Here is a 25,505-nt window from a genome sequence, read left to right as displayed (position 1 = left end):
ATGCTTATAAAAATATATACTTTAAAATAGCTTACTTAGTTACTTTATTTTATAATCTCTAATAATATCTTTTCGGTCTTTCACATTTTCCAGATATAGAAGAATATCTACATTTTTACCTCCAAAATTTATTCCTTTTTAATTTACATTGCTTGTTTAAATATCAAGGATTTCAGTACAAAATTAAAGGACACAGTCTGAAAGAATACCCTTGTTTAGTTTCTGGAGTTACAGGATCTGCCTAAACATTTTTCCATTCAGTACTATGTAATTATTTAGGATTGAGTGGATATTCTTTACAGGCTTTGAAGGCATCTCTCAAATCTTAATTTTCATTAGAAATAGGTCTTAGGTCTACTGGATATACCCTTTTTTTGGGGAAATTGACATAACTTTTAATTACTTCATCAACTCTAACTTACTATAATTAAGTTTTCCTTTTATTAAACTAGCTAAATTCTTGCCAATAACAATGAATAGGCTTTTTAATTTACTACTGAATTTCCTTTAAGCTTTCTCACATCATCACTGAGACGGTCTTGTGATTTTCTTTTTCATGTGTGTTATCACAAAAGAATCCTATTATGCAATAAGGCTTCTTCTGAATTCCAAGAAAACCATACAAGGGCATCATGACCCTTTGAAACTTTCAAACACTTAGCTGTAAACGTATGAGTTTCAGGTGATAATTGGGATTGTGGGATACTCTTGGACAACTCTTTCAATGCCCTCTGTCCTCTGGCCTTCTACTCTTCTTTACGCCCGTCCCCCCGAATTCCTTACAAGAAGTATCTAATTATCTTAGTCATCAGATCTATTCCTAAATAAATAAAAATAATGTGGAATAAAAAAATTACTTTATTTCTTTCTTTTTTGTTTTCTTTCATAGCTTTTGCAGAATTTTTTGAAGTACAGCTAATTTTCATGGTTTTTTTCCAATAAACATTTCTGAAACAATGCATTCTTGTTCAATGTCTACTCTCTGAGTGCAGTCCAAACATTCTAATAGGTAGCATCTTTTTCATCATTGCTTACTAAAAAAGACAAAAAATGCTCTTATTATATTCCTTAATTCTTCCTAGCACAATTATTATTAGAGTAACATTTAGAATTTTCCAAATGGTTAGAGTGTTTTGTTTGTGTTTTGCTTCTATTTTTGTTACTTAATTCTATTTTCATTGCCTTGTGGTTAGAAATGCGGTATGGAAATGCTCCTCCACTTTGAAGGAGCATCCTGAATGCTTGTGCACAGGACGCCTGGAGGATTCTGATCCCCAGCAACACCATATACCTTAGGTTCTGTGTACCTACAGTTTAAATATATTTAAGCAACCATGATTGAAATAGATAAATTTGGTGCCTCTGCTCTCTTCTTGAATGGTATTGTAAAATCTAAATTTTTAAACTCATGTGTCCAGTGTCAATTTTAGCTCCTAAGCCAAGGGGAAGGCATCATAGACCAAAGCACGGAACATAAATGAGGTAGATCGACAGGGGAGCGGCACTTCTGCTTGGGAGGAATTACACTATCGGATGCTGTGAGGGTCACGGTATCTCAACCCAAGAGGCAGATACAGTCTCTGTTTTTCTAAAGCCTGTTTTCAGATGTGCTGGCTGCTTATGTCAAAACATGGGCACAGCATTAATCCAGAGGGGTCTGAGCTCATAAGGCATCTCGAACTGCCTTATTAGTGTGTAACAATTAAACAGGCACTTGGAGATTCTTTGGACCATCTTTTCTTTATGATGTCACTCTAGCTCAGAAACAAGTTTGAGAACTGCTACAAAAAGATCAAGTCACAAGCAGGGGCAACTGGGTTAGCTAGGTGAAGACAGTTCTCTTCGAAGTGCTAAGGTGATTGATGGCACCCAGTCACTCATGCCAACTCTGTCGGAGTGGAGCTGACACTGATACAGGAGCCTGATTAGCAAAAGTCTGGAGTTGCAAATTCTTGCATTTTCCTGAGCTGACTATGGCCCCAAGGTGTTATGCTACCCTACAGAGCAGCACTGAAAATTACTGAAATTTTTAACACGACCATCCACTCTTTTCATATTTCCTATAAATGTTGCTTGGAAACTTCAGAAAGGTGAGATAACCACAGTCTCCCCTGGCAGAAAGAGTCCCACGTTCTTTCTGCCGAACTTAGGTACCCAGGCACCTGACGCACTGGCTAGCTGGAATTTCCCCATCATGCTTTTTGCTCCTTTGCCTGAGGGTGCCACCTCCCACCTAGACTCCAACTTCAGCTCAGAAATACTCTCTAATGAACAGAACTGTAGAACTGGAGCTTTAGGATGAGAAGAAGCCTTACAGACTCGCTGGCAAAGGTCTTCATTTCATAGACGAAGACTGAAGCCCAAGACAATTAAGCACGTACCTCAGAGGATTACTGTCGAACATTCAGTGTTGGCACAAAGGGCGTAGGTCATGTGATTTATGTGAGTGGTCCAGGGGCCCACAGCCCAGCAGCAGAGCTGTGCTTATGACCAGAACTCCTGGACTGATTATTCAGCCACTCTGCCTATGCCAGTGTGCCTTCTACTTCAGAGGTCAAAAACTCCACTGTGAGTTGGGACTGCTCAGGGCTGCAGAGCATCATGTCTGTTTAATACCTACTCACTCCTCTGTACTCTCTTCTCATCTGGTTATCTTGCTATGTGCTCGATAAATACAGATAAATAAAACAAGCAGCTTTCTCTTGAGAAACTCACCACCCAATAAGAAGAGACAGACATGTAAATAAAGCAGAATTCAGCCTGGTAAGGACTATGCAAATATTTATGCAGCAGGAGAACATTGCAGAGGACAGAATAGATGTTCTTAGCTTCTCCTGGGGCAGTAAGAGAAGACAGTGTGCAAAGAACACGCCAGAGAAAATGCGGTTACCTCCTGCCTGGGCTGCTCTGGACAGAAGCAAAAACAGCATTCCTGCCCTTTGGTGCTGCTGGCTCCCATGAAGGCCAGTGTCGGGAGTATAGGCAAGAACTGGGCTGTGGGCCTGGGGTTTTTACATATATAACCCACTTCTGGTAACGTCAGAGAAGGACGGCTGCACTGCAGAGCAGACAGGGCATCCTGACGTTTCCACAAGGAACAAGTACTTTGTGATGAGCAGCAAATCCAAGAGCAGTGTCGCTCCCTCTATTAAGGCAGCAGGAAGAGCCGTTCACTTTGCAGAAATTTTCTCTCAACAGAGGTTCCCTCTCCTACCTATGGGAGCTAACCGTCCCCAGGGGCTGAACTAGCTTGAGAGTAGCGTTCACCCCCCACCTCCCAGGCTCAGGAGCAGAGGCTCCCACCCCAAAGACTGGAGCAGATCCCCCAAGGCCTCGCTCACTCGCAGGGGAGCTTGTTCGACTGAGCGGCTGTGAAGGCAGCAGACCTCCACCTTCTGCAGCAGCCCGACTTCAAAGTGCACCTGCCACGCCTGGGACAAGACTCTAACTTCCTTTCCTGAGGCCAGGATGTCACAGGTGACAGGGCTGAGCCACTAGACTCAGAAGGTGAGTAAAAGGGGGAGTGAGAGAGAAGAGAAGGCTGCTCAGGTGTCTGTGGCCCCTCCCTGTGGGGAGTGCAGTGACCATGGAACTCCCCGGGGATGCTGTGGCCCAGACGCACAGGAGATTCTCAAACAGGATCGCCACTCAAACGACCCCACCTCCTCTGTCAGCTCTGCCCGTCACCCCAGGAGCAGAAGACGCAATCGTGGAAAATATGCAGCAGCAAGTGGCAGAAAGTCATACTCCTGGGTCACAGGGTGCCCCTACACCCACACGTAAGGTCCTGAGGATGCACGGGAAGCAAGTGTCTCCCCTGTTTGTGTCCACCTTTACCCGCAAGTGGAAAAAACGTGTTTCCTACGGAGCAGCTTCACTCTCCCACAGCCACAAGGCCACAAACGGGAGAAGAGGCATGGGAGAAGACGGCATGGAGCAGGAAGGGCCTTTGAGGTCAGGCAGCCCAGCCATCCCCACCGACCCACATGGTTAGGGGAGGAAGCTGAGGCCCGGACAGGGAGCGACTAGCTCGCGTCAAGCAGATCATGCCAGAGTCTGCATTTACACCAAGCCACCAGACTCCCGGCTCCGTGCTCGTCCCGTCAAACCAGGCAGCTTCGACCTCTGAAGGGTCTTCCTCTCCTATCTTGCCTCATCATGTTGGGAGAAACATACAGTTTGTGTCCTACATGTTCACCTCTACATTTCAGCCTAAGAAAACAGAGGTCACAAAGGAAAAGTCACTTGCCCCAGGTCATAGCTGGGGCCTGAACCGGAATTCAGGTTTGGGATCCTTTCCCCATTGCTCATTTCAATAAATGATACAATCTCCCCAAGGAAATGTCCTTAGTCACAGCTCAAGCCTTCTCCTGCTCGTTTTCATCCTCAAAGTGATGCAAAGCATCCAAAACTTTAACCCAGATGATCAGACAGGCAAACACATTCCCTACGTTGTCGCCCCAGGCCCTGGAGGCTGCGCGTCTTTACCTTCAAATGCCCGAGCAGCGTCCACGAGGTGGGACCAATCTAACCCCGTGGCCGTGTCCGGGAGGGGCATCAGGCCAGGATCTGCGCACTTGGACTTATCCGATAAGGACCCATCGGAGAACCAGAACTCATCTAAACAGAAACAAAACCAGAGCGTCAGTCAGATCACAGCGCGGGGCACAGGCTGGCCCCTCACAGGGGCCCAGGGAACTGATTGTGAAAGATCTCCTGTTCCCAGCAAAAACAGGAGACATTATGCCGCAGTTACCCAAAGCACACACAGCTGGAAGAACGGAGGTTTGTGAAAAAGCCACGACCTACAGATTCACTCAGAGGTCAGCCAGCAACAAAGTCCCCATGGAAGGAGCCTAGGACTGAGTCTTGGCACATATGGGAATCTCACAGAAGTTCTCCTCCGGGGCAGGCTTCTCTTGAGTACACTTGAGTCAGACTAACTGTGGGATCAACCCCTGGTTTCCTCAGGGGCGATCTCTCCTGTTCAGGGAGTGGCGCAAACTTCAACTGTAAAGACAGTCTTGCACGATCTTTCTATCCTGATGGTGTGAAAAGCTTCTTGGAAAACACAGTTACCCAGGCTGAGCACCACAAATTCATGATGCCCTGAGAGGCAGGTTCTTGTAAAAAGGCAGGAAGACTTCCTGTTAGTTATTCACAGCCAAGAAAGAGAGGCGACAACGTTTTACATGCTATGCACAAAAATGGTGGCTGGACTGCTTTTTTGACTTTGAAATGGCTCGATCACTGGCTGACCCAGAATCCTCTCACCATCCTGCACCGAATGTCTGCCCGTGTCTGTCTGTCTGTCCAAATGGACTGCTCACCTTTCTTTTTCTCGTTAAACTCTCATCACAGGACTGACTTGAAGTGTCTATGTCATTAATAACACTAGTTGTTAGGAAATCATTACGCACCTGAGGACAAATTTTCAAAAGGCTTCAGCTGGACTTCCTCTGACCGTGTCTTTTCTCAGCCTGCCCCAGCGCTGCATGCAGCGGCGTGCGAACACATCTGACTAATTAGACCAATCAAAATAATGACCACCTGGCTGTCTGAGCCTGCAATTAAGTTAAGTAAGGGACATAATTAAGCAAATGCACCTGTAATTTTTGTTCCCACATCCCTCGCGGTAGCCAAGAAATGCTGGCATCTGGACTAAGATGGAGCGTTTGTGATTTGGGCCTTGAAGGACACGAACAGTCTTTCACTCTCCTGACACCTTCGCACGCAGCTCTCAGCTGACCTCTAACAGCTGCAGCTAAACCAATCAAACTTTCTATTTTTAATACTTGCATGTTTACATGTAGCCATATTCCATCAACTATTCCCAACCCCCATTCTGAAGGGAACCCAGTAATGGATGTTTTGTCACCACCATTCCCACCGCCCTCCTTCTCCACGTGCTCATGTTCTTTGAAGTAACAGCCATTCCAGCTTGCTCTAAGTGTGACGTACTCTGTCCTTGCCAAGGGATAAGCTGAACAAGGAGCAGACGGAAGCAGTCAGGCTGGAGCGGGCTGGGAGGAGGGAACAGTGAGCACCCCGGGTCTCCCTCCTCTCCTGAACCTCCTCTGGAGCCCAGTTACTCAGGTCACTGATTCCCACGTGAGCGGTTCTTCAGGAAAAGGGAGAAAGTGTCTCAGCTCTGTGAAGGTGGCCCAGGCTGGCCAGAACCCTGTGTACACGGCACTCCTCTAGCCCGCTGCCTCTCCTGCCCCAGTGGGAGGGGAAAACATCAGGGAGTAGAAAATTCTTCAGGTGCATGAACATTTCTACAGAGAGTACACTCTGTTAGTCATGTTTTGCTAAGAGATGCCATCTTGAGGACTTCTTTGGCCTTTATAAAGAAATAATCCTTCACCCGAGCCTCTGGCATCGTAAAGCCTAGAGTCAAAGCTAACACATTCTGTGTGCTGTCTACTCCTCCCTGACACCAGCAGACCACATCCTCCTCACTGGCTCTCAAAGGAGCCAAGTAGAGAGAAAAAGCAATAGAGGGGACAGGGGGACAAATGCGAGAGAATGGAGGGGACAGGGTCAACCTACGTGGTGGACAGTGCTGATTCAGAGGATGAGGTGCTAGGCTAATGTCCCTGCTACCCCCAACCCCCCTTGTCCTTCCTGCAGCTGTGTGCTCAAAGGGCCGTCTTCCCCAAACACCCAATGGAGTATTGACAATGGAGACTTGACAGTTTCTGGTTAAAATTAACGTTTTGACTATTCCTGAGCACCCTGAAGTTCCATGATATGTGGCCATTTATAACTGAGCTAAGGCACAAACCTGAATCTTGGTGGCCGGGAAGCTGATGCCTAGAGTGAGCAAGTGAGTAGGCCCAGCGATCTACACAGGAGGGCAGGTCAGCCTGCTCCCCAGGTCACCCTGCTGGCTGCCCTCTAAACAACTCACGCGGAGACCACAGCAAAGTGGCGCAGAGGCTTTGGGATATGGGAAGATCTCAGGGTGTAAGTTTTCCCACTAAAGGGAAGCCCAGGGCATCCTCCGTACCTCCTCCAACTGTTATGGAGAACCACGGGGCAAAAGGAAGAAATAGAGTTTGTGACGTTTCTCCTTTATTACAACTCTTACCCTCTCTTCCCCAGTTGTGAAGGGGCCTTTTGTCTGTTCACCTGATACTACAGAACTGGCAAAGATGATCAGAAGATTAGAAGAAGATTCCTTTGCTCTAGAGTTCGTTTGGAGTGCCATCCACTGAACCGTCTATCGATGATCTATTCATTAAGTGACTACTGTCTGCATAGTGATGGGGTACGGCAGTGGATAAGACAGACACGACCATGCTCTCACGAAGCTTACATGACAAGTGACAAGGAAAGAGACAATAAACAAATAAACAAGAACATACAAGTAGTGACATGCCTTTCAAAGAAAATAAAACAGGGTGATGTGGCTGAGGAGCCTGACAGCATGTTTGGGGGAGGCCTGTCTGAGGAGGCAACACTTGCCGGGACAAAGGACGAGAAGGAGCTGCTGGATGAAGAGCAGAGTTCTGGTGGAAAAGCTCTGAGAAAGCACATATTAAAATCTAAACCCATCCCCCTTCAGAAACAGGAAGACCCTAGCGCCACTGACAGTCACCATAAACGAAGTAAAAGCTGCCTAAATTCCTCTCTGAATTATCAAAATGAAAAGCACCTACATATTTTTCCATTGCTTGGACAAATCACGTAGCTGGAAAAAAAAATTACCATCATTTTTTTTTCCCTGAGACTCCAAATCACGCAAACTCCTTTATCATTCTTTTAACTGACATTAGGTATCACTACTGCCATCAGCCAGGTGACATTTACTGAGCATCCACTATAGTCCAGGGACCACCAGGACTGTATTAGCATCTAGGGATGGAAGGACCAGTAAGACACAGGCTCTGCCCCTGAGGACGCCAGTCCACAAGCAGATGCATCCTGCTGGTGCTGGTCTTGTGGGGTCTGGAGAAGGTACACGCAGTGGGCAGTCGGCTGCCCTTGGCCAAACCACAGCAGCTGTAATTGGATTGTTCCCTGAGTTTCACAGATGGGGAAGAAAAGGCATCACTTGTCTTAGGGATCAAAGCCTGTTATTTCAGATCCAGCTCCTCCAAGCCTGTGTTACCTCGGGAGCACACACTGCTCTTCTGGCCAACTCAGAAAAGAAAGTGACTCATGGATGCTGAAAGATGGCTCACATCCAGGCAGTGAGGCCCGTGCCCCTGCTCTCTGGCCTGGACATTGATCTTGTGGCTTCCTGTTCGTTTATCCAAAACCTGAAATCACAGGGACCCTCTTTACTGAGTCTGACTTTATCGTTGTTATAAATGCCAAGTACTTCCTGGTGGTCAGTTACCTGAGGTTTCACAATTACTCTCCAGAAACCAATGGATGTTTGTTTATTATAGCGGAGACTGAAAACATTTGAAAAAATAGAAAGAAGTGCCACACGGAATCAGTCAAAACCCTGCCTCTGACGGCCCACAGACACCTTCTCCAAATGCCAACTGAAGCAAGGACTGCTCTTCTGCTGGCTGCCAGCTCCTATCACCCATGCCACACACCACTGAGTCTACACCTAGAGTCTGTAGCATCTCCTGTGAGTACTAAATTATAAGGAAAATACTAATTTCTTTTCTTAGTACTCTAAAACTCAACCCCCTCACCCCCCCTTTTTTTTTTAACTTCAAGGGGCAACCTTTGTGAGGTGTCTAGGTCAAAGTTATACGACTTAGGAGAACACACATAAGCTAATACTCTGCTTTTATTTTTCAAAACTTAAGCACTTTTGCTTGTCTATCCTCATAGGAAGATTTCCACAATTCCTTGGAAAGTTTTGATTCCCTTCCATAAAAAATCAGGAATTCTCTTTAAACATGTGGACCTGCCAATGCTTGAGACTGCAATGAATGGAACCAGGTGCCCAACTGGTCAAGGAGGAAAAGGATGCTATGAACGCTACACAGTATCATTGGTTATTTGGCCTGTGGACTGTGTGTTCAAATGGCCACTCCCATTTTTTTTTTCTGCCTGGGATGCTAAAGAAAGTTTATTCTGAAATCCATCAATTCTGAGAAAAAAAAAAAAAACAGGCCCTAAATGCCATGCAGAAACATTTCATAAATATTTTCAATTGCTTGATCAGGTCATATTTTTACACGTCCAAGTTGAAGACATAATGATACCGCACATTCCAGTGACTTCACAGGAAATAGATACGCATCATGACATGAATCACACCCAAAATGTGTTTGCTAAGTATCTGTCTCACAAGAGTGGATTAAGATCTTGTTCTCAAGAGAAGAAAGACTGTGAGACAGGTTCACATTTGGGACACATAAGGCTAAAAATATCTGAGCAAGAAGCCTGTGCCTGTAATAATTACATGTAGAAAAGGAGCAGTGATGAAGTCTTCCAATTGTCTGTGAAGGGATGGGCTGGCTGATCCTTTCTCTGTGCTACCTTTACTCCAAATCAGGAACAAGACCTGAAGGAGTCTCTCCGAGTGAGAGATTCTCTCTCTAAAAATCAGATACTTCTAGCAATACTCAAGTTCTGAAGTTTAAACGAAGAATACATGTGTCTTCTGAGGGTTTTGCCAAGCTCTGTCTCCGTAGCTATTTAACCATCCAGGGCCACAAGATTCGGCAGAACTAAGCAACCTCCACTCCCAGTTTTAACGTGAAGCTATGTCTCTGAGAAACTACGAGAAACAACTGGGCAACCTCCAATAGGCCTCAGTTCTCACTCACAAGACAGCTGCTAGGCATTAGCACTCACACTTCAAATTTCTGGGTTGTTCCAGTTTCAGAATGTCGAAATACCCTCAAAGAGTGGTATCTTCTCATAGAGGCTCTGCTGAATGAGCAGAAATCACAGACAGTGAAGGATGGCCAAAACCTGTCTTGAGTAGACACAAAAGTAAGAACCACTCAGGTGAGTGTGGGAGTCAGGGGTCCCAGGAACTAGTGTCCCCCAAGGGGGACTAGATCCTTGAGGCAGAACCTCCCCATGGGTAGGCTGGAAGGAATCGGAATTCTTCGGGGAAAGACACATCAATGCAAATTACTTCCAGCTCCCTTATTTACATTCTGTCATTTCACCCATCAAACCTAGAGAACTTTTTCGGAGTAGTTTCTAAAGTATAGAAATTGGAGAAGACACATTGCCAACAAGGTTGCACTGGAGAATAGCAAATAGCAAGGACCACTCATTGCTTCTCCTACAGAAGTGAACAATGAAGACAAGTAAGGCAAGTTTAAGCTGGAGAGTGAATAGTGTACCCTGCCTGTTTCTAACTGTGCCTTTATACTTTGAACATGCTAATAACGGACGCAGTCCTTCAGTAGGTGAATGGATACACTGTGGTCCATCCAGACAACGGAATATTATTCAGTGCTAAAAAGAAATAAGATATCAAGCCATAAAAAGACATGGAGGAAGCTTAAATGCGTTTTATTAAGTGAAAAAAGTCAATCTGAAAGGCTACATACTATATGATTCCAACTATATGACATTCTGGAAAAGGCAAAACTATGGAGACAGCGAAAATGTCAGAGGTTACCAGGAGTTAGGGGGAGAGACGGTTGAACAGGCAGAGCAAAGAGGATTTTAGGGCAGTGAAACTATTCTGGATGATACTATAATGATGGATACAGGTCATCACATATGTGTCCAGACCCACAGAACGTACAACACTAGACTAAGCTCTGATGTAAACCCGAGACTGTGAGTGACAATGATGTCTCAGTGGCGGCTGGTGGATTCTATCTAACAAATGCACCACTTCGGCGAGGGATGTTGACAATGGCTGAGGTTGTCCATGTGTGGCGACAGGGGGTTTATGGGAACTCTCTGTGCCTTCTGTTAAATTTTTCTCTAAAAAAAATATATATACTAAAAAAAAAGAGGATAAAAAATGTGTATCTTTCATATGAAAGCAAATGAAGGGTGGAATGTAAGAATTACATTAATACACAGATTTCACAGTCACACTTCAAGCATTTTAAATGAAAGAAATAACATTTGTAAAAAAATAGAGTTTTACTGGTTTTACAAAAGCTTTTAAGAGGACATCAAAGTTACATATTTTCAAGAAGGGAAAAACATTTGGAGAAATATTAGGGTGTTAGAATATGTCTGTCTGACCTTTCATACAATTATCAAGGCGTTTAAAGGTTTCTTCAATTTAGACAAATGGATCCTTTAAAACAGGCAGGATATTATGTTACATAAAGAAATAGATTAAGAATTTTACGAGACAAGGTTCATTTCCAATTATGTTAAACATTAGAAACATTATTAGAACTTTTATTTCATTTAGCCTGGAACTTCTGTGTGCATTACGAAGTTCAAATTGGTTTTAAAGATAATGCTTTCCGTGATAAAAAAAAAAAAAAAACCCTGACGATGAATATATTTCTGATTAAATCCCCATTCTTCCTGTACAATAGAAATTAACTACAGAAAAAGGAAATAAAGCTAATGTAAAAAAAATAACCACTCTTAAACACTGACACGTTAATGAGGAACTGACACTATATAAAAATCAGATTTTAGGATTTGAAGGAAAATAATCTAGAAATTATCTATTCAGCCTACGACCAGTAAACTGGACTAAACTGGATACAGAGAATATAAGTGACGAGCACAAGGACATGCCACCACCCATGAGGAAAGCCAGTCTCAGACCCAGGTCTTCTCATGCCACTGCCACCTTGCGAGTCACCAGGTCTCGGATGTCAAGCAGAAACAGAAATGGAAGGCGAGAAAACCACATTCCTCCTTGCGTACTGCCCACTGGAACATCCACCCCTGCACCACAGTTTTTTCTTTACAAAATTAGGTTTTAGACATTTTTCTTTATGGATGTAATAGCTGAGATATAGTAAGAGGTCACCATTTTACTTGATAAAAATGTTTAATATAGATGTTTCATTTTCTTCAAAATTGGTAATATGGCTTAACTTGTAAAAAATGTCCACTCTGGGGTTTTCATCATATTTAAAAATTACTAAAAAACATCCCACACCACCCAATGATAATATTTTTAAAAATAAACACCTCCCCCCCGCCGGCCCCTTCGTAGGAAACAGTCTAAAAAGCCCACCGAGGCAGGAGCTAGTCAATCAGCCGCCAGCTCCCGAAGCTCCCAGGAGAGTGCCCACCCCCCGTACTTACTTCTCAGGCTCCCCATGCTGGGCGCAGGGTGAGTCCGGGGAGGCAGGGTGCTGTGGTAGGGCGGCGTGGTGCTGAACAGAATGTCATTGGGCAGGGCCTGGTCAAGTATGGAACTCCGGGAACTGCCAAAGGAAGAGCCCCTCCTATTGCTGCAGATGCTCTCATCAGAGAGGGTGCGGTACAGTGACCGTCGCGGAGACAGGTTCCCATAGAACGAAAACTAGAGGTTTAAACAGGGGGGATGGAGAAAACAGACATGAGAGAGCTGAAAGCGTGGACTTTACCTGACTAAATCCGGGGGCTCACATGCCACCGTGAGAGCTTTTCTGAGCATCCCCTAGGCAGGCACAGAGGGTTAGCTCAGGAGCGCGAAGCCTGGCACGTGGGCAGCCAGGCAAATGCACCAGGGCTTTGCAGTTACCGGATTTGAGTGTTTTCCTCCTCTGACATTCTGTGAAACATGATCGTGAATTAGACGTGTACAGCTTTATTAATTCTGAAATGTTAAATGGAACCTCCATAACCTCACAGCAGTGACAGCTCCTGGAAATCTATAAGGTTCTCATTTCGAGCAAGGGTTATTCAAAACCACACATAGTGCTGGCTTGATTTTAATTTGAAATGACTACATTTTAATATTAGGCAATTTTTGTAGCTATCAACTGCATGTGAAGTTCAATTTAATCTAAATAATAATAAAACTAATTGAGAATACTGTAGCTTTCTAGGCCATACAAACACGTTCAAGAAAAATGGTATCAGTACAGGAAAATCTTACTGTCCACTTAAAAGTATCAGTCACAAAAGCCTATTACAATTGTTGAAAATTGAGTTAGAGTAATCAATCATAACCAGATTTAAAGGAACCATTAAAATTATAGTGTGTTAAATTGAAGATAGGGTAAGGGAAACTCTTACTAAAGAAACAAGGAGTCAAATATTCAAGAAAAATTAAGTCCAATATGAATCTCTAACTACTACTTCTGCATACTGAACCACACTCCTTTTACACAAACAAGAGTAAAAGCCAGAATGTTCACATCAAACAAATATAGAAATGGCTATTTACATTTGTGAATGCAGCAAGAAGGCTAAAAATATTTCTATTGTACGTGTTCCTTCCATTCTGTCGAGTCTGTCCAACTGATGAATGGTGAGTGGAATGTGTGCGGACTACAGAGTTAAATTTACACTATCAAAAGAAGGTGATTTGTCTTAGAAGAAAAAAAGAAACATGTCAAGGAGAAGTTCATTCCTATTAAAAGAAAAGCTATTTGCACTTTTTGTTCAATAGTCTGCGCCCAGCTTATACAGTTACCATATCATGATTTGATACAAGTTAACAAGAAAAGACTCATTATGATTGAGTTCTTCTGGGATTCCGTCTTCACACACGACCGGCAGGTTCTTCAGAACATGATTACAGGCACATTAGATTAAAGCGGCTTTGAGGTAGTATCTAATTAGAGTGTTATTCTAAGAACACAATTAGGTTAATTGCAGTATTGTTTTATTAGAGGGAAGACAGAAGCAAAAAGCCTTCCTGTTTACCCCGATCACAGTCAATATGGCACTGCCCGATTTTTTTCTTTTCATTTGGACAAGAGGGCGTGCTGGATTGGAAAGCAGAAGATCTAGATTTCATTTCTGACTCTGCCACCAAATATTTATACGAACTTCACATTTCACCATTTGGGGCCTCTAAAGTTACTTGTAAAGAGAGGAGATGGGGCTAAATTACCTGTAAGTCCCTTTTCATACTTTCCATTATTTAACAAAGCGGTTTAAGAGACTGTAATAATAATGAAATTAAAACTACTAAGAATGACAAGTAATCTAACCTTATACCACGCACATCAAAGCCCAGTGTGAATGAAGGTATGCCCCTCGGCCTGAAGTTGGCTCATAAGATTGATGCGTGGCCTTCCCTTGTGATCACTGCAGAGGTTTATACGGCAAGATGCAAGTACCACTCATTTTATAATGCCTGGCAGGCAGTATACTATCTAACTCCAGCCCATTTCTGGAACAGGATTACATCTAAGGACAGCTTGGAGCAGAGAGTAGAGTTCTGGAGCAAAAGGCAGGTAGTGTGAATTTTAACAGCTACTGTTTCTGATCACCCTTTATGTCCAGGTGCTGTGTGAGGCTCCACCCATGTTATTTCTTATCTTTGCTATAACTCTGTGGTACACTTAATATTATCTCCTTGTTTCAGAGGAGGACACTAGGCCAAGAGGTCAAGTCACTTGCACAAAGTCATGCAGCTGATCATTGCTGGAGCTGGGACCTGAGGCCAGGCCTGCCTGATTCTAGCTCTCTCTATCCATGCTGGAAAGTTGCCCTTCCTCACCCCTCCTGGGCTCGTTCTGCTTACTGACAGAATAAACACTGCAAACGGCCAGCCACATACAGAGCGGTCGGCAGGGTCACAAGAGAGAATGCATGCAGGAGAGCTCTGGAAACCTTTAGTCTCTTTAGACTTCTCTCGAGTGTTTCTGGGAACTTCAAAGCCCCACGAAAGTCACTAACCTTTCTTCTCCCCTCCTCTACCAAGGGGCTGTCAGGGAGCATCAATTTCAGAAAGTCTTCTTTTGACAGAACGTGTTGAGCTTCTGAAACAGCATCTCCCACCACAGTCTGATGCTGAGTGGCCGTGGCCATGAGATCCATTTCACCGTACAGCCTGTTGAAACGAATCAGAAGGAAAATTAAGAGGAGCAGTCAGCCTGTTTGTAAAGTGTCTGCAGCCTTAAGAGCGAAAATCCAGTGACCTCGCCCACGTACACACGATTCTTATTATTCAGTTAGTTCGCTGCTGCTGCATTTGCTCCAGATTCCCACGTCGTTTTACATCTGTGAAATGAGCTCAATCGCAAAGTTGGATTTCTGAATAATTCAGAAACAAAATCAGATCCCCAAAGTCCTGGATGAGAAAAATATAGCCAACTTTTAATATATGGCTGTGCTTTTCTTTTCCCAATCTATGTGTAAGAAAACACAGTTTCAGTGATTTGTCAGAGATTATGAAATGTCCTTTGAAGGAACTCTTGTGTTTCTCTGAAACCTGAGAGCCTTTTTCTCGCGGCTGGACATCCACACCCCTCATCTCACCCAGGCAATGCAGAGGCACCCAGGGGAGCCTGAAGTTTAAGAGTAATCAATTCAGGCGTGGGCCAAGCACGTTTTATTATCAGCAATTTCACAAAGCTGTTTGGATAAAGAAAGCAGCTGTCTTCCTTAATTGTCAGTAAATGAAAATGTCTTTATGGACAACAAAAGACTGTCTAGCTGAATTACTGTGTTCAGCTCTTCGCCAGGGAGAAAACTGGGGAGCCATTTGTAAAAGGTGTGCTCTGGAAATGCCATCTGAGCAAAGGAACATTCCGGAAGACAGTGAACAATCGGCGGCCGTGTGGTCAATGGAAGAGAAAGGCTTATGCCACGTGACCTGAAGTGTAACATCCTAGGAACCCACGGCCCAGGGCAGCAGGCAACGGAGGGCAACCTGTATGTCACTGTCACGCGCCACTGGGATGACTCTATTTCAAAAGCAAGGCTATCTTGTCACAGTGTGACAGCTCACTGGGAAATTATCAGAATAAACTCACAGAGACATGCTCAAAATTAACTATGATAGATTTGGAATCTCTAGGGCTCCTGCTTTGCTTCTGACACAGGTCAGGTTTCCCTGCACTTCTCACTTCTTGAAGCACCAGCAAGACTGAGAACGTGAGCCAACAGTGGCTGGGAAGAGGAGCTTTCCAAAACGTTTAAAACACAACTGAAGATTTGCTTGGCTTGTGGGATGGCATGACGTGAAAACGGGGGAAGAATCTAAGACCCTGGGGGGCTTTTGCACAAATGCCACATGGAGAAAACAACAATGGACATTTTACAAGAAAGCACCCAAGAAGCGCCAACTTGTGACCCTGAGGCTTGGAGCTGGGGGTGCTCCAGAGCTCCAGGCTCCCTTTGCTTTGGGAGAGATGTAGGGGAAAAAAGTCCAGGTCTCATGAATAACTGCTTGGATAAAAATCTAATGCCTATTATTACTACTAAAACGTGCTATTCCAGTTTCCCTAGGTTTTTGAATAAAAACCACTAGCCTTTCTGCTAAATTAGTTTTATTAAAACTGCCATATGATGTATCAATAAATATGCTGTGGGGGTCTACTTGTGCCAGTCACTAGGAGAGCAGGACCTGGTGCTCCTGGAGGACCCTGCTCTGGGGTGTGGGTGTGCGTGTGTGTAGGGGCAGGGATGAACAAGTGAGTGGGAAGTCACATTGCTGGGAGAGAGGTGCAGCGAAGGGCCCAGCTTGGGAGGGGGCTGGCCTCAGAAACTTGGCTCAGAAACTCAGGAAGGGCATTTAGGCAGAGGGAACCACATGAACGGAAGCACAGAGGCCAGAGACAGAACTGCTCAACTGAGAAAGTGAAAGTAGAGCTACCAGGAAGTGCAGGGTTAGGGGGATGGAGATGGGCATGCAAGTAAGTGCAGGACAAATGAGGAAGGATTGCACATGCTGTGCTGAGCTGTTACCCTGAAGATACTAGAGTTTAGAAAGATCACAGATAGAGAAGAAAACAAGCTTTGAATATAAGAAAAAAAAATTCTGGGTACGATGTGGACCACGGCTGGATGAGGTGGGGTGGGGACGGAGAGCAGGCGGAGTGGCATACAGCAGCCGGGCTGAGAGGCTGAGGACCCAGGACGGCAGCTGAGGCCGCAGACACAGAGGGAGGTGATCACAGTAAAGGGAGGACCAGTGAGACCTGGGGACGGCAATGTGACAGGTCAGGTAGGAGACAGGAACAGAGCCTGTTTCTGACTTGGTGACAGGAACACAGGTAAATAGAGAATACGGAAGGAAGATCAGACCTCAGGAGGACAAATCAAGAAAGACACAGCTAAAGACGGGCATTGTTCTCTTACAATATAATTGATACCAATGTAATATATGAAATAACATATCTGGGAACTGCTATGGAGTACTGCAATTAGTAATTTCTATGCTGTTTCTCCTCCCTCAGACTGGGTATTCCTGAAAACGGGCCTAGGACTGACTTGGCTCTGTATCTCTAATGCCCAGGATAGTTTCTCCCATGGGTAAACAGCACAGTGCTGACCACTACTGAGGGATGTATCTAGACTCCCCACTATTTCTGGAACAGTGAGCCGAAGGGCTTCCCGGAGGGTGTGAACCACTGAGGAGAGAAACAGACCAAAGCTGCAGGACACCCAAGGCACACAGTCCACTCACTACATAAAACGAACGAGCAACTAGTTAGCTGCATTTTAGAACATAAGATGGTATTATTAACAAAAATAATCAATGACGGTTCTGCAAAGTGATTTTAAAGAATAACCAGCAGTTTCAGAGTTATGTGAAACTTCTAGAGGGCACAAGTGATTTCAAATTTTGTGTACAATGAGACACTAGTATTCTCTAATTCTCAGTGGTACAAACACTGTACTTGGCTGATCTTTTTCTATGTGTAACTTTCAGTGATTTGGTAAAAACACTGTTGTGACAAAATTTCAAATATGGTTGGTGCAGCCTGTATGACTGCCATTGGTATGTATTCATCATTTCCACATTAAATAGAGTGCTTTCTTGTTTTAGATGCACTTGACTTAGCTAGGCAAGGCCTGGGGTGCCCGTCACACCTGACAGGATGGGCACGGCTCACCATGGAGAGACCTGGCCAAGGCCTGGGTTTCGAATCCCAGCCCTGACCTCATGTGATGAGGGAATAATTGCTCTCCCACCCAGAGAGGCAAACCCCTTTCTCACAATATTCCTCATGTTGCCTCTCTTTTACTGAGAGTCGGTGTCATCAAGCCAATGTGTCCAAATGCGCAAACTCTGGGGGCTCCTGAGTGAAAAATGTCTACATGGGCTCCTTTCCCTCTTCCCGACTCTTCGAGAGAGTCCTTCACCGAAACAGAGTGCTGACACCGAGGTGCAAACGCTTCTACAAAGATTTCACAGAACCTAAATGATGAGGCACACAGAAGACTATGAGAATTACCGACATCATCATTACAACATTTGCATTCATGATAAAAAAAAAGTGTAGTTACCATAAAATTCCCTTCTAAATAACTTGTATGTAATCATTGACATGATGGGGTTTTTTTTAACAAAAAAGATTCCACGTTCAATTGTAGCAGCAAAATGATTTTTAATTTAGAAGGAATATCAATGCTAGCCGTACTTAAGAAGTGGGATTATTTTCTAAGGGAAAAAAGTGATGCTAGTTCATTGATCAAACTTAAGGTCTAGGAGAGCTCCCTGAAAGTCACTGCAGCCGCGAGCTCTCCCACGGGACGATGCTACCAACGCATGCAGACGCAGCACATCACCAGGACATCATCACTTACTGCACGAGACTTTTTTTAAGGCTGTCCTTTAAAAAATAAGCAAACCAACAGCTAAAGAGCTCTGACCAGACTTGCTCTGCATTCCTGAAATGTGATTTCTTTACTTGTCTCTTCAAAGAGCTAGCACTATAGCTTTCACACGTGTTAAAAATTGGGTTATCAGTACTTTTTCTCTTTTCCTTTTTCTAACAGATACAAAACATCCCTCCCTTGCTGCCCCCATAAAACCTAACAACTGAAAGAGAATCAAAATCATGGTAAAATTAGGTCAAATGTTTTTTCTTTTATGATGTCACTTACACAGCAACTTTAAGAAACACACATGGAACTGTGGGAACTCAAATTGTCCTTGAACTTGTTTCTTTACAGACCCTCTACTCACACCATCACTAGCACATTATTATGATTTTTCTATTGCAGGCAGCTTTTGGAACATAAGAACAAAGAGCAGAGTTTTTTAAAATTTTATATGCAAAAATCAAGGAAAGAGAAGCCTTTTAAAGAGAAATTTAAATGCCAAGATGTAAAGAGTTTTACAAAGATGTTTCCAGATTATTCTTTTTTAGAAAATACATTTCTGCTGGAGGAAAAAGACATTTGCTTAGTCAATGCCCAAAACGCGTAAGTCGCCCAGAGGAGAAGCGCCAGCCTCCTTACCCCTGACATTCAGTTCCTTCGGACTCCTCAGGTGGTGGGCTGCCTTCTGATTTCTTCCAGCCGATGATGTATTTGTTCACTGCCCCTTGTCTGTGGTAGGGCTTGGACATGGACCCTGGGACCTGCTGACCACTGCTGTGAGACACGATATAGACTTTGGACGTATCCAGAGAGCCGGAATTTTTGGAACAGTGAGCCGAAGGGCTTCCTGAGTGGTGTGAACCACTGAAGAGAGAAATAGACGAAAGCTGTCATACAATCGGATTTCCGCAGTGCTGGCATATTGCCAAACCCCGAGCCACCCAGCTTTACTCCTGTCCTTCTCTGTGGGCAAAATTGGGCAAAGTGAGCCCGTTAGAATGCACCTTGTCAGAAGGTCTCACTTTCCATAGGCTAAGGATGCTTACATGCAAGCTGTAGGCCTGGGGCCGGAAGGATGTTAAAAATACGGTAGGGGAAATCTAAGAGAAGAATGGGCAACATACTGAAACTGATGCTTCAAAGGAGAGAATGCTCAAAGAGTGAATAAACATAAGAGAAGGTGCTCAACTTCAGCGCTCACCAGGGAAACGGCAATGCAAACATAACAGAGTTATCACAACCCACTCACCAGACCGGCAAAAATGGGAATGCCTGATACTAAGTGCCCACCGTTGGCCAGAACTGGAGCAATGGGCAACCTCCTACTGCTGGTGGGAGTGAAAAGTGTGTAAAACAGTTTGGAAAGTGGTCCAGGCACTATCTGCAGAGATGTGCACCTGCCGAGCGTATGACCCAGCAATTCTGCTCCTCAGCTGACATACCCTGGATAAACCACTGCACATGGGATAACAGTGTTGACAGGAGCACTGATCTGAACAGCTCCCCAACGGTGGCAACCTGAATCATCATTAGTGGAATGGATGGTCAATTAATAAACACGAAACAATACACAGAATACACCATGAATGAAGGAACCGAGGCTGCAGGCAAAAGCTTGGGTCAATCTCACAAACATAATGGAGAAAAAGAGGCAAGTCACAAAGAATATGTTGAGCATGATTCTCTTTTTTAAGAAAGTTCATCAACAGGCAAAACTGAACAATACATTGTTCAGGAACATAAATGTCAGTAGCAAAGCTATAAAGAAAAGTGACGGGATAGCTATCACGAGGGCCAGCCAGGTTAGTGGTTACCACAGGAGAGAAGAGAAGGGAGGTGATTGGGTAGGACGCGGGGATCCTCAGACACAGCACGGCTAATTCGTTAACCTGGTGTAGTTACACGGATGTTCTGATTGTCATGTGATACGACAGCAACAAAATAATATTTAAAGAACAGAATCCCTAACAACAACAAAATTTTTTTTAAGTCAGTGGTTAATTTAAGGCCAGAAGGACTCCCGTACCGACTGTATGACCACAGCCAGAAAGACAAAAGCCTAAAGATCTTTTTTAATTCGGGAAGATCAACAATATAATGTTTTATGAAAAATGAATAAAATAGAGATCAGGGATTACTGTACTAATATGAAAAAGCAGCAGTCCTGGCTATTGAGAAAGTTTACAACAGGGTTCCTTGGCAAGCTCCCTGGTACGATGAAATAACATCTTACTCTGAAACCTGTGATTAGCACCTACCTTTACTGAGAAACCTACGTATAAAGTGAGCATAAAATGAAGGAAGTAAACAAAAAAGTCTAAAGTTAAGAATGATATTAAAGTGGATATTAAAATGATAGAGGTTCAACAGAAAATAAGGAAACAAAATAAATGAACCCATTTTGGGATCTTCACATGTTGGAGACTGTGGTATCTGAGAAATTAAAAAACAAAACTAAACAAATACATCGAACACCTCACTAGGAAGTGACTTGGTTGCTGGTGGTAAGTCTGTGCTCCTCCGTGTGACCGGAGGCTCCCTCAGTGTGGACTCTAAGTTGTGAGCTCTAGTGGATGAGGTTTTACTGCCTTCCCACGTCCAAAGCTACCCAAGGAATAAGCCAGGAATAACCAGGCACAGAGAAAGGGAGCTAATGAACTCTTTCCGTGCACTGGGGTGCACGCCAGTTAGAAAACTCTTAACACAAAAACTCCACGTCTAGGCAATGGGTTCTGGAGGCCGGTGTATTTTCCCCTAAGCTACTTATTTTGGAAAACTTCAGAGCTACAGAAAAGGTATAAAAATAGTAGAATAATATGCATAGCCTCTTTAGGTTCATTAATTGTTACTATCTTGCTACTTCGGCATTATTCCTCTCTGAACCATTTGAGAATCAGTTGCAAACTTTATGACATCATACTATATTTCAGTATACATTTCCTAAGAATAAGGATATTCTCCCTCATAGTGACAATGTAATTACCACAATCAGGAAATCAGGCGATTAATGCAATACTATTATCTAACATACAGTCCATATTCTAATTTCTCAATGGTCCCAATAATGCTTATGACTTTAGTTTCCCCATTCAGAGCCCAATCAAGGATTGTGCATTGCTTTTAGCTACCATGGGCATTGTGCATTTTAAAGTCTTTGATTATCCTTAAGATTTTCTTTTTTTGCTGGTAAAGATCCACCCTGAGCTAACATTTGTTACCAATCCTCCTCTCTTTCGTCTTTCTTCCCAAGGCCCCAGGACATAGTTGCATATTCTAGTTGTTAACTCCTTTTAGTTCTCCTATGTGAGCTGCTGCCACAGCATGGCTATTGACAGACGAGTGGTATGGCTCTGCACCGAACTTTAACCACTAGGCCATCAGGGCTGGCTCCCCGAGATATTTTATAATGCCTAGGGCACCCAAAGTCTGCTGTAATTAATATGCTGCATATTAATTACACATAAGCTACTCACATTGCTCCCCTGGAACTACCAAACTGAACACTTTTTGAGAATGTGTCATGAATAATGATAGCACAGTCACAAACCCCATGTGGTTTTCCATTTGTTTTATAAAAGATATTTTTCTAATTTTAGACTTGCTTAAAAATGTTTTTTACCCCAATAGCAAAATATTTTAAAGTTAAACTCTAAGAACAAATTCACTGAATCCATTTGATAAGCAATATGGTAAAACTCTGTGTTTAGCATCAGTAACGTCACTATAAAAGTTTTCTCGGAAGCTGGTAAACATCCTAGAATGCTGGCGATAAGCTTTTCAAGAATCCTTTCCTTCTAGACCACAGTTCTTATTTTAGAGTTTCACTACAAAGCTCCAATCATTTGTACTAGGAGAAGGGTAGGATGACATGAATAATGGCCAACAACAGATAATCTCAGGAGCCATTTACAGAAGAATCCAGAACACAGATTGTATTTTTTTCAGTTGATTTATTTCACTTTGCAAAATCTTGGTTAGGCTAATATGAATACTGCTTTGCATTCTGAGCTCTTATCGAAGTGCCCTGACCTTGCAGGAAGGAAAAATGAGTGTGCTGAATTAAGAACTGAGCAGCAGGAGAAAGAAGGCTAGATATATGCTTGTCCTGCTTAAAGGATCATCCCTGCTCACGCCCCTCCAGCCACCTCCAGTCTTCTCCTTGCACCGTCTTAGCTTGTCTTAAAGAGGTTTAAGTCTTCCTTTCCCCCTCCTCAATACAATCCTGGAATTGCACCATATACACAGTCCTGTACTTGCTTTATTCCTGGATGGCTGTTGGGAAAGAAGTGTGTGTGTGTTGGGGCTGGTAGCGGTTTTGCTTGTGGGAAACCAGTAACAGAGTCTGAAGAGTATGCCATCTATCAATCTGGGCTCCTGAAGCTAGGAACTGGGAATGGTTGACCCCATGTGCCTTCTACTTCTCTAAGCTGTCCAGTTACTAGTTTATTAACTCAATCAATAAGCATTTATCAAGCACTCTTCTTATAGTTCCTTCCTTCATTCAACAAACATTTGAATGCCTACCATGTGCAAGGAACTGTACCTAAGCACTATGGATAGAAAGTGGACAAGACAGGCCAGGTCCCTTTCAGCCTGGAAATGCACACATTCCATGAAGGGAAGCCAGCAATAAGCCACATTCTTGTGGGGGGAGATACACAAACACAAATGATTTTAGATGGGGGTGAGTTCTAAGAAGAAATTAAAACACGGGATGAGGACACAGAGTGTGTGGGGGTGGGTGTGACTTTAGCCAAGGTGGTCAGCACTGACGTCAGCTCCTAAAAGAGTTTATTTTGCTCTTCTGCTACTTGGGCTACAATCAGTTACACCTAGACCTTTGGGTGGTGGGCCTCAGCTACGAGGTGACCGCATGCCAGCTTGAACTGAATCACAAGAGGCCGGTCTGAGGCTGAGGAGCCATCATCACAGATACGCTGGCTGGTCTGGGCCCTGGCATCTCAGTGTCTGCACAATCTACCTGATAGGTTGGTCCCTCATCTCATAAGCACAGTTCCTTTTACCTCAACACACAGACACTTTAAATATAAAATAGGAATATATTTAATACTTAAAAATATTTAAATATCTAAAAACTTAAGTTCAAAAATTTTTAAATCTTGTTTTCTTTAGCCCTCCTGCACAGGTCAAGGGACAGACAGGAAGAAGCATTCAAAAGATTTAATTTAATGAATTTCATACTGAGCAACATAAGGTGAAATGCAGCTTCAAAGTCACCACCAACAAAAAATAGCAAGAAAAAGACAGCCATGTGGTAAAGGACTCCACTCACTCAACACACACCATTTCCACAACAGCTGTGCACACACTCAATTTGAAGTGGTAAAAAAAAGTAAAATCAATCAGAAATTCAACCTAGCACTTCTATATACTTTCTAACAGTCTAAATTAAATTAATGAATGGTTAAGGTATTCAAGAAAATCTACTTCAAATCCCTGTAAATATCTCACCTCTGTTTATAAATGACTGCACTGTGAAAGCAGTTCCCACAGAAACGTTCCTTCTTAGTAACATAAAACTCTATTTGTGACGCCAACTACATTTGTCCAACAGGGATCATGAAATCAGCTTTTTTACAAATCTTTTAAACTGTGGACGTTAGAAGGTTATAAAATAGCAGGATGGTTTTTATAGTATGGCCAATTTTCAACTATCCCTGAAATTAAGGTAGGAATAATTCAGGTAACCAAAGTCACTGATAATACTTAAAGATTACAGGCATACCCTGGAGATACTGTGGGTTTGGTTCCAGACCACTGCAATAAAGCGAATATTGCAATAAAGCGAGTCACGCAAATTTTTTGGTTTCCCAGTGCATATAAAAGTTATGTTTATACTATACTGTAGTCTATTATTAAGTGTGCAATAGCATTATGTCTAAAACAACCAATGTACATACCTTAATTAAAAAACACTTTGTTACTAAAAACTACTAACCATCATCTGAGCCTTTAGGGAGTTGTAATCTTTTTGCTGGTGGAGGGTCTTGTGAAAAAACGCAATATCTGCAAAGTGCAATAAAGCGAGGTGCAATAAAACGAGGTATGCCTGTATTTTAGGTGTTAATCACTAAACATATTTTAAGTCAAATTATTAAAGAGAATTGGTAAAAAATAGTAGGAACATCTATTTTGAAAATAATCTCCATATCCAAGGCTCCTTTGGCCCCAGTGGAAGAAAAGTATGTGTGGACACTTAGGATTTCCCAGTCTGGCATCTGCTCCCTCTTCTCCTGGTAAAACAATACCTTGATTTTCTTCTGGGGAAACTGCCTGGTGGCACTGACCCCAGGCCCCAGTGGAGGGCCCTGCCTGCCTTAGGCAATGGTACCCCCCTAATCACAATGATTAAAGCCAAGGAGACATGAGGACATATTTTGGGGCTGGGGGAGGAACATCTGCAGAAACTAGGGGAGAGCCACACTTCCTTCCTGTGGCTAGAGGGGCATGAGCACCGGGGGCCTGAAGGTGACACTGCCATTTTCAACAAAGAGGGGACACGGTCTTGGGTGATATCATTTGAGCTGCTGGGTCAAGAAGAACCTTAATAGTTCTGGACTTTTGATTACATGAGCCAAAATACTGTCTTTGCTGTGTGAATATCAAATCACATCAATAATGAGAGTAATGATGCCACTGATAACGTTTTTGCCTTGATCAAGAGGAGAGAGCCGAAATGACCTGCACGGCTGCTTTGAGTAGGTGAGCATAGCTGCTCTTGTTTCCGCCCACTGGCTTAATATTGGTTGTCAATCACGGCTACAAGCCGAGATTCTGTGAAGTCCCTATGTCTTAGTGGGGGGCTGTGTGAGGAAGGGGGGCAGGTCCGAGGGGAGGGGGCCCTTGGCTTGTGTGAAAGGGGAGAGGTGAGGAGCACAGAAGGCCTGTCACTGTGAACTCTACAG

The 25,505-nt window shown here is 43.6% G+C and overlaps 1 protein-coding gene across 9 annotated transcripts in view; it reads right to left on the bottom strand.

The window, feature by feature from the left end:
- SIPA1L2 (signal induced proliferation associated 1 like 2) overlaps nucleotides 1-25,505 on the bottom strand; it is a 211,902-nt gene that overhangs the window by 11,938 nt on the left and 174,459 nt on the right. For 5 of the 9 annotated variants that reach the window (XM_070614983.1, XM_070614973.1, XM_070614991.1 and 2 more), the window contains exons 16-19: nucleotides 19,219-19,443; nucleotides 14,704-14,857; nucleotides 12,172-12,391; nucleotides 4,489-4,620 (exon numbers count right to left, since the gene is read on the bottom strand). In XM_070614983.1, coding sequence (XP_070471084.1) covers nucleotides 4,489-4,620; nucleotides 12,172-12,391; nucleotides 14,704-14,857; nucleotides 19,219-19,443 — 731 coding nt within the window. The remainder of the gene's footprint in view (nucleotides 1-4,488; nucleotides 4,621-12,171; nucleotides 12,392-14,703; nucleotides 14,858-19,218; nucleotides 19,444-25,505) is intronic. The other 4 variants (XM_070615017.1, XM_070615024.1, XM_070615033.1 and 1 more) reach the window with 1 other exon arrangement.

Source organism: Equus przewalskii, chromosome 1 (genome assembly GCF_037783145.1).
Source record: "Equus przewalskii isolate Varuska chromosome 1, EquPr2, whole genome shotgun sequence".
Taxonomy (NCBI): domain Eukaryota; kingdom Metazoa; phylum Chordata; class Mammalia; order Perissodactyla; family Equidae; genus Equus; species Equus przewalskii.
Note: the sequence above shows the minus strand (reverse complement) of the source record. Positions and strands in the feature narration are given on the sequence as shown.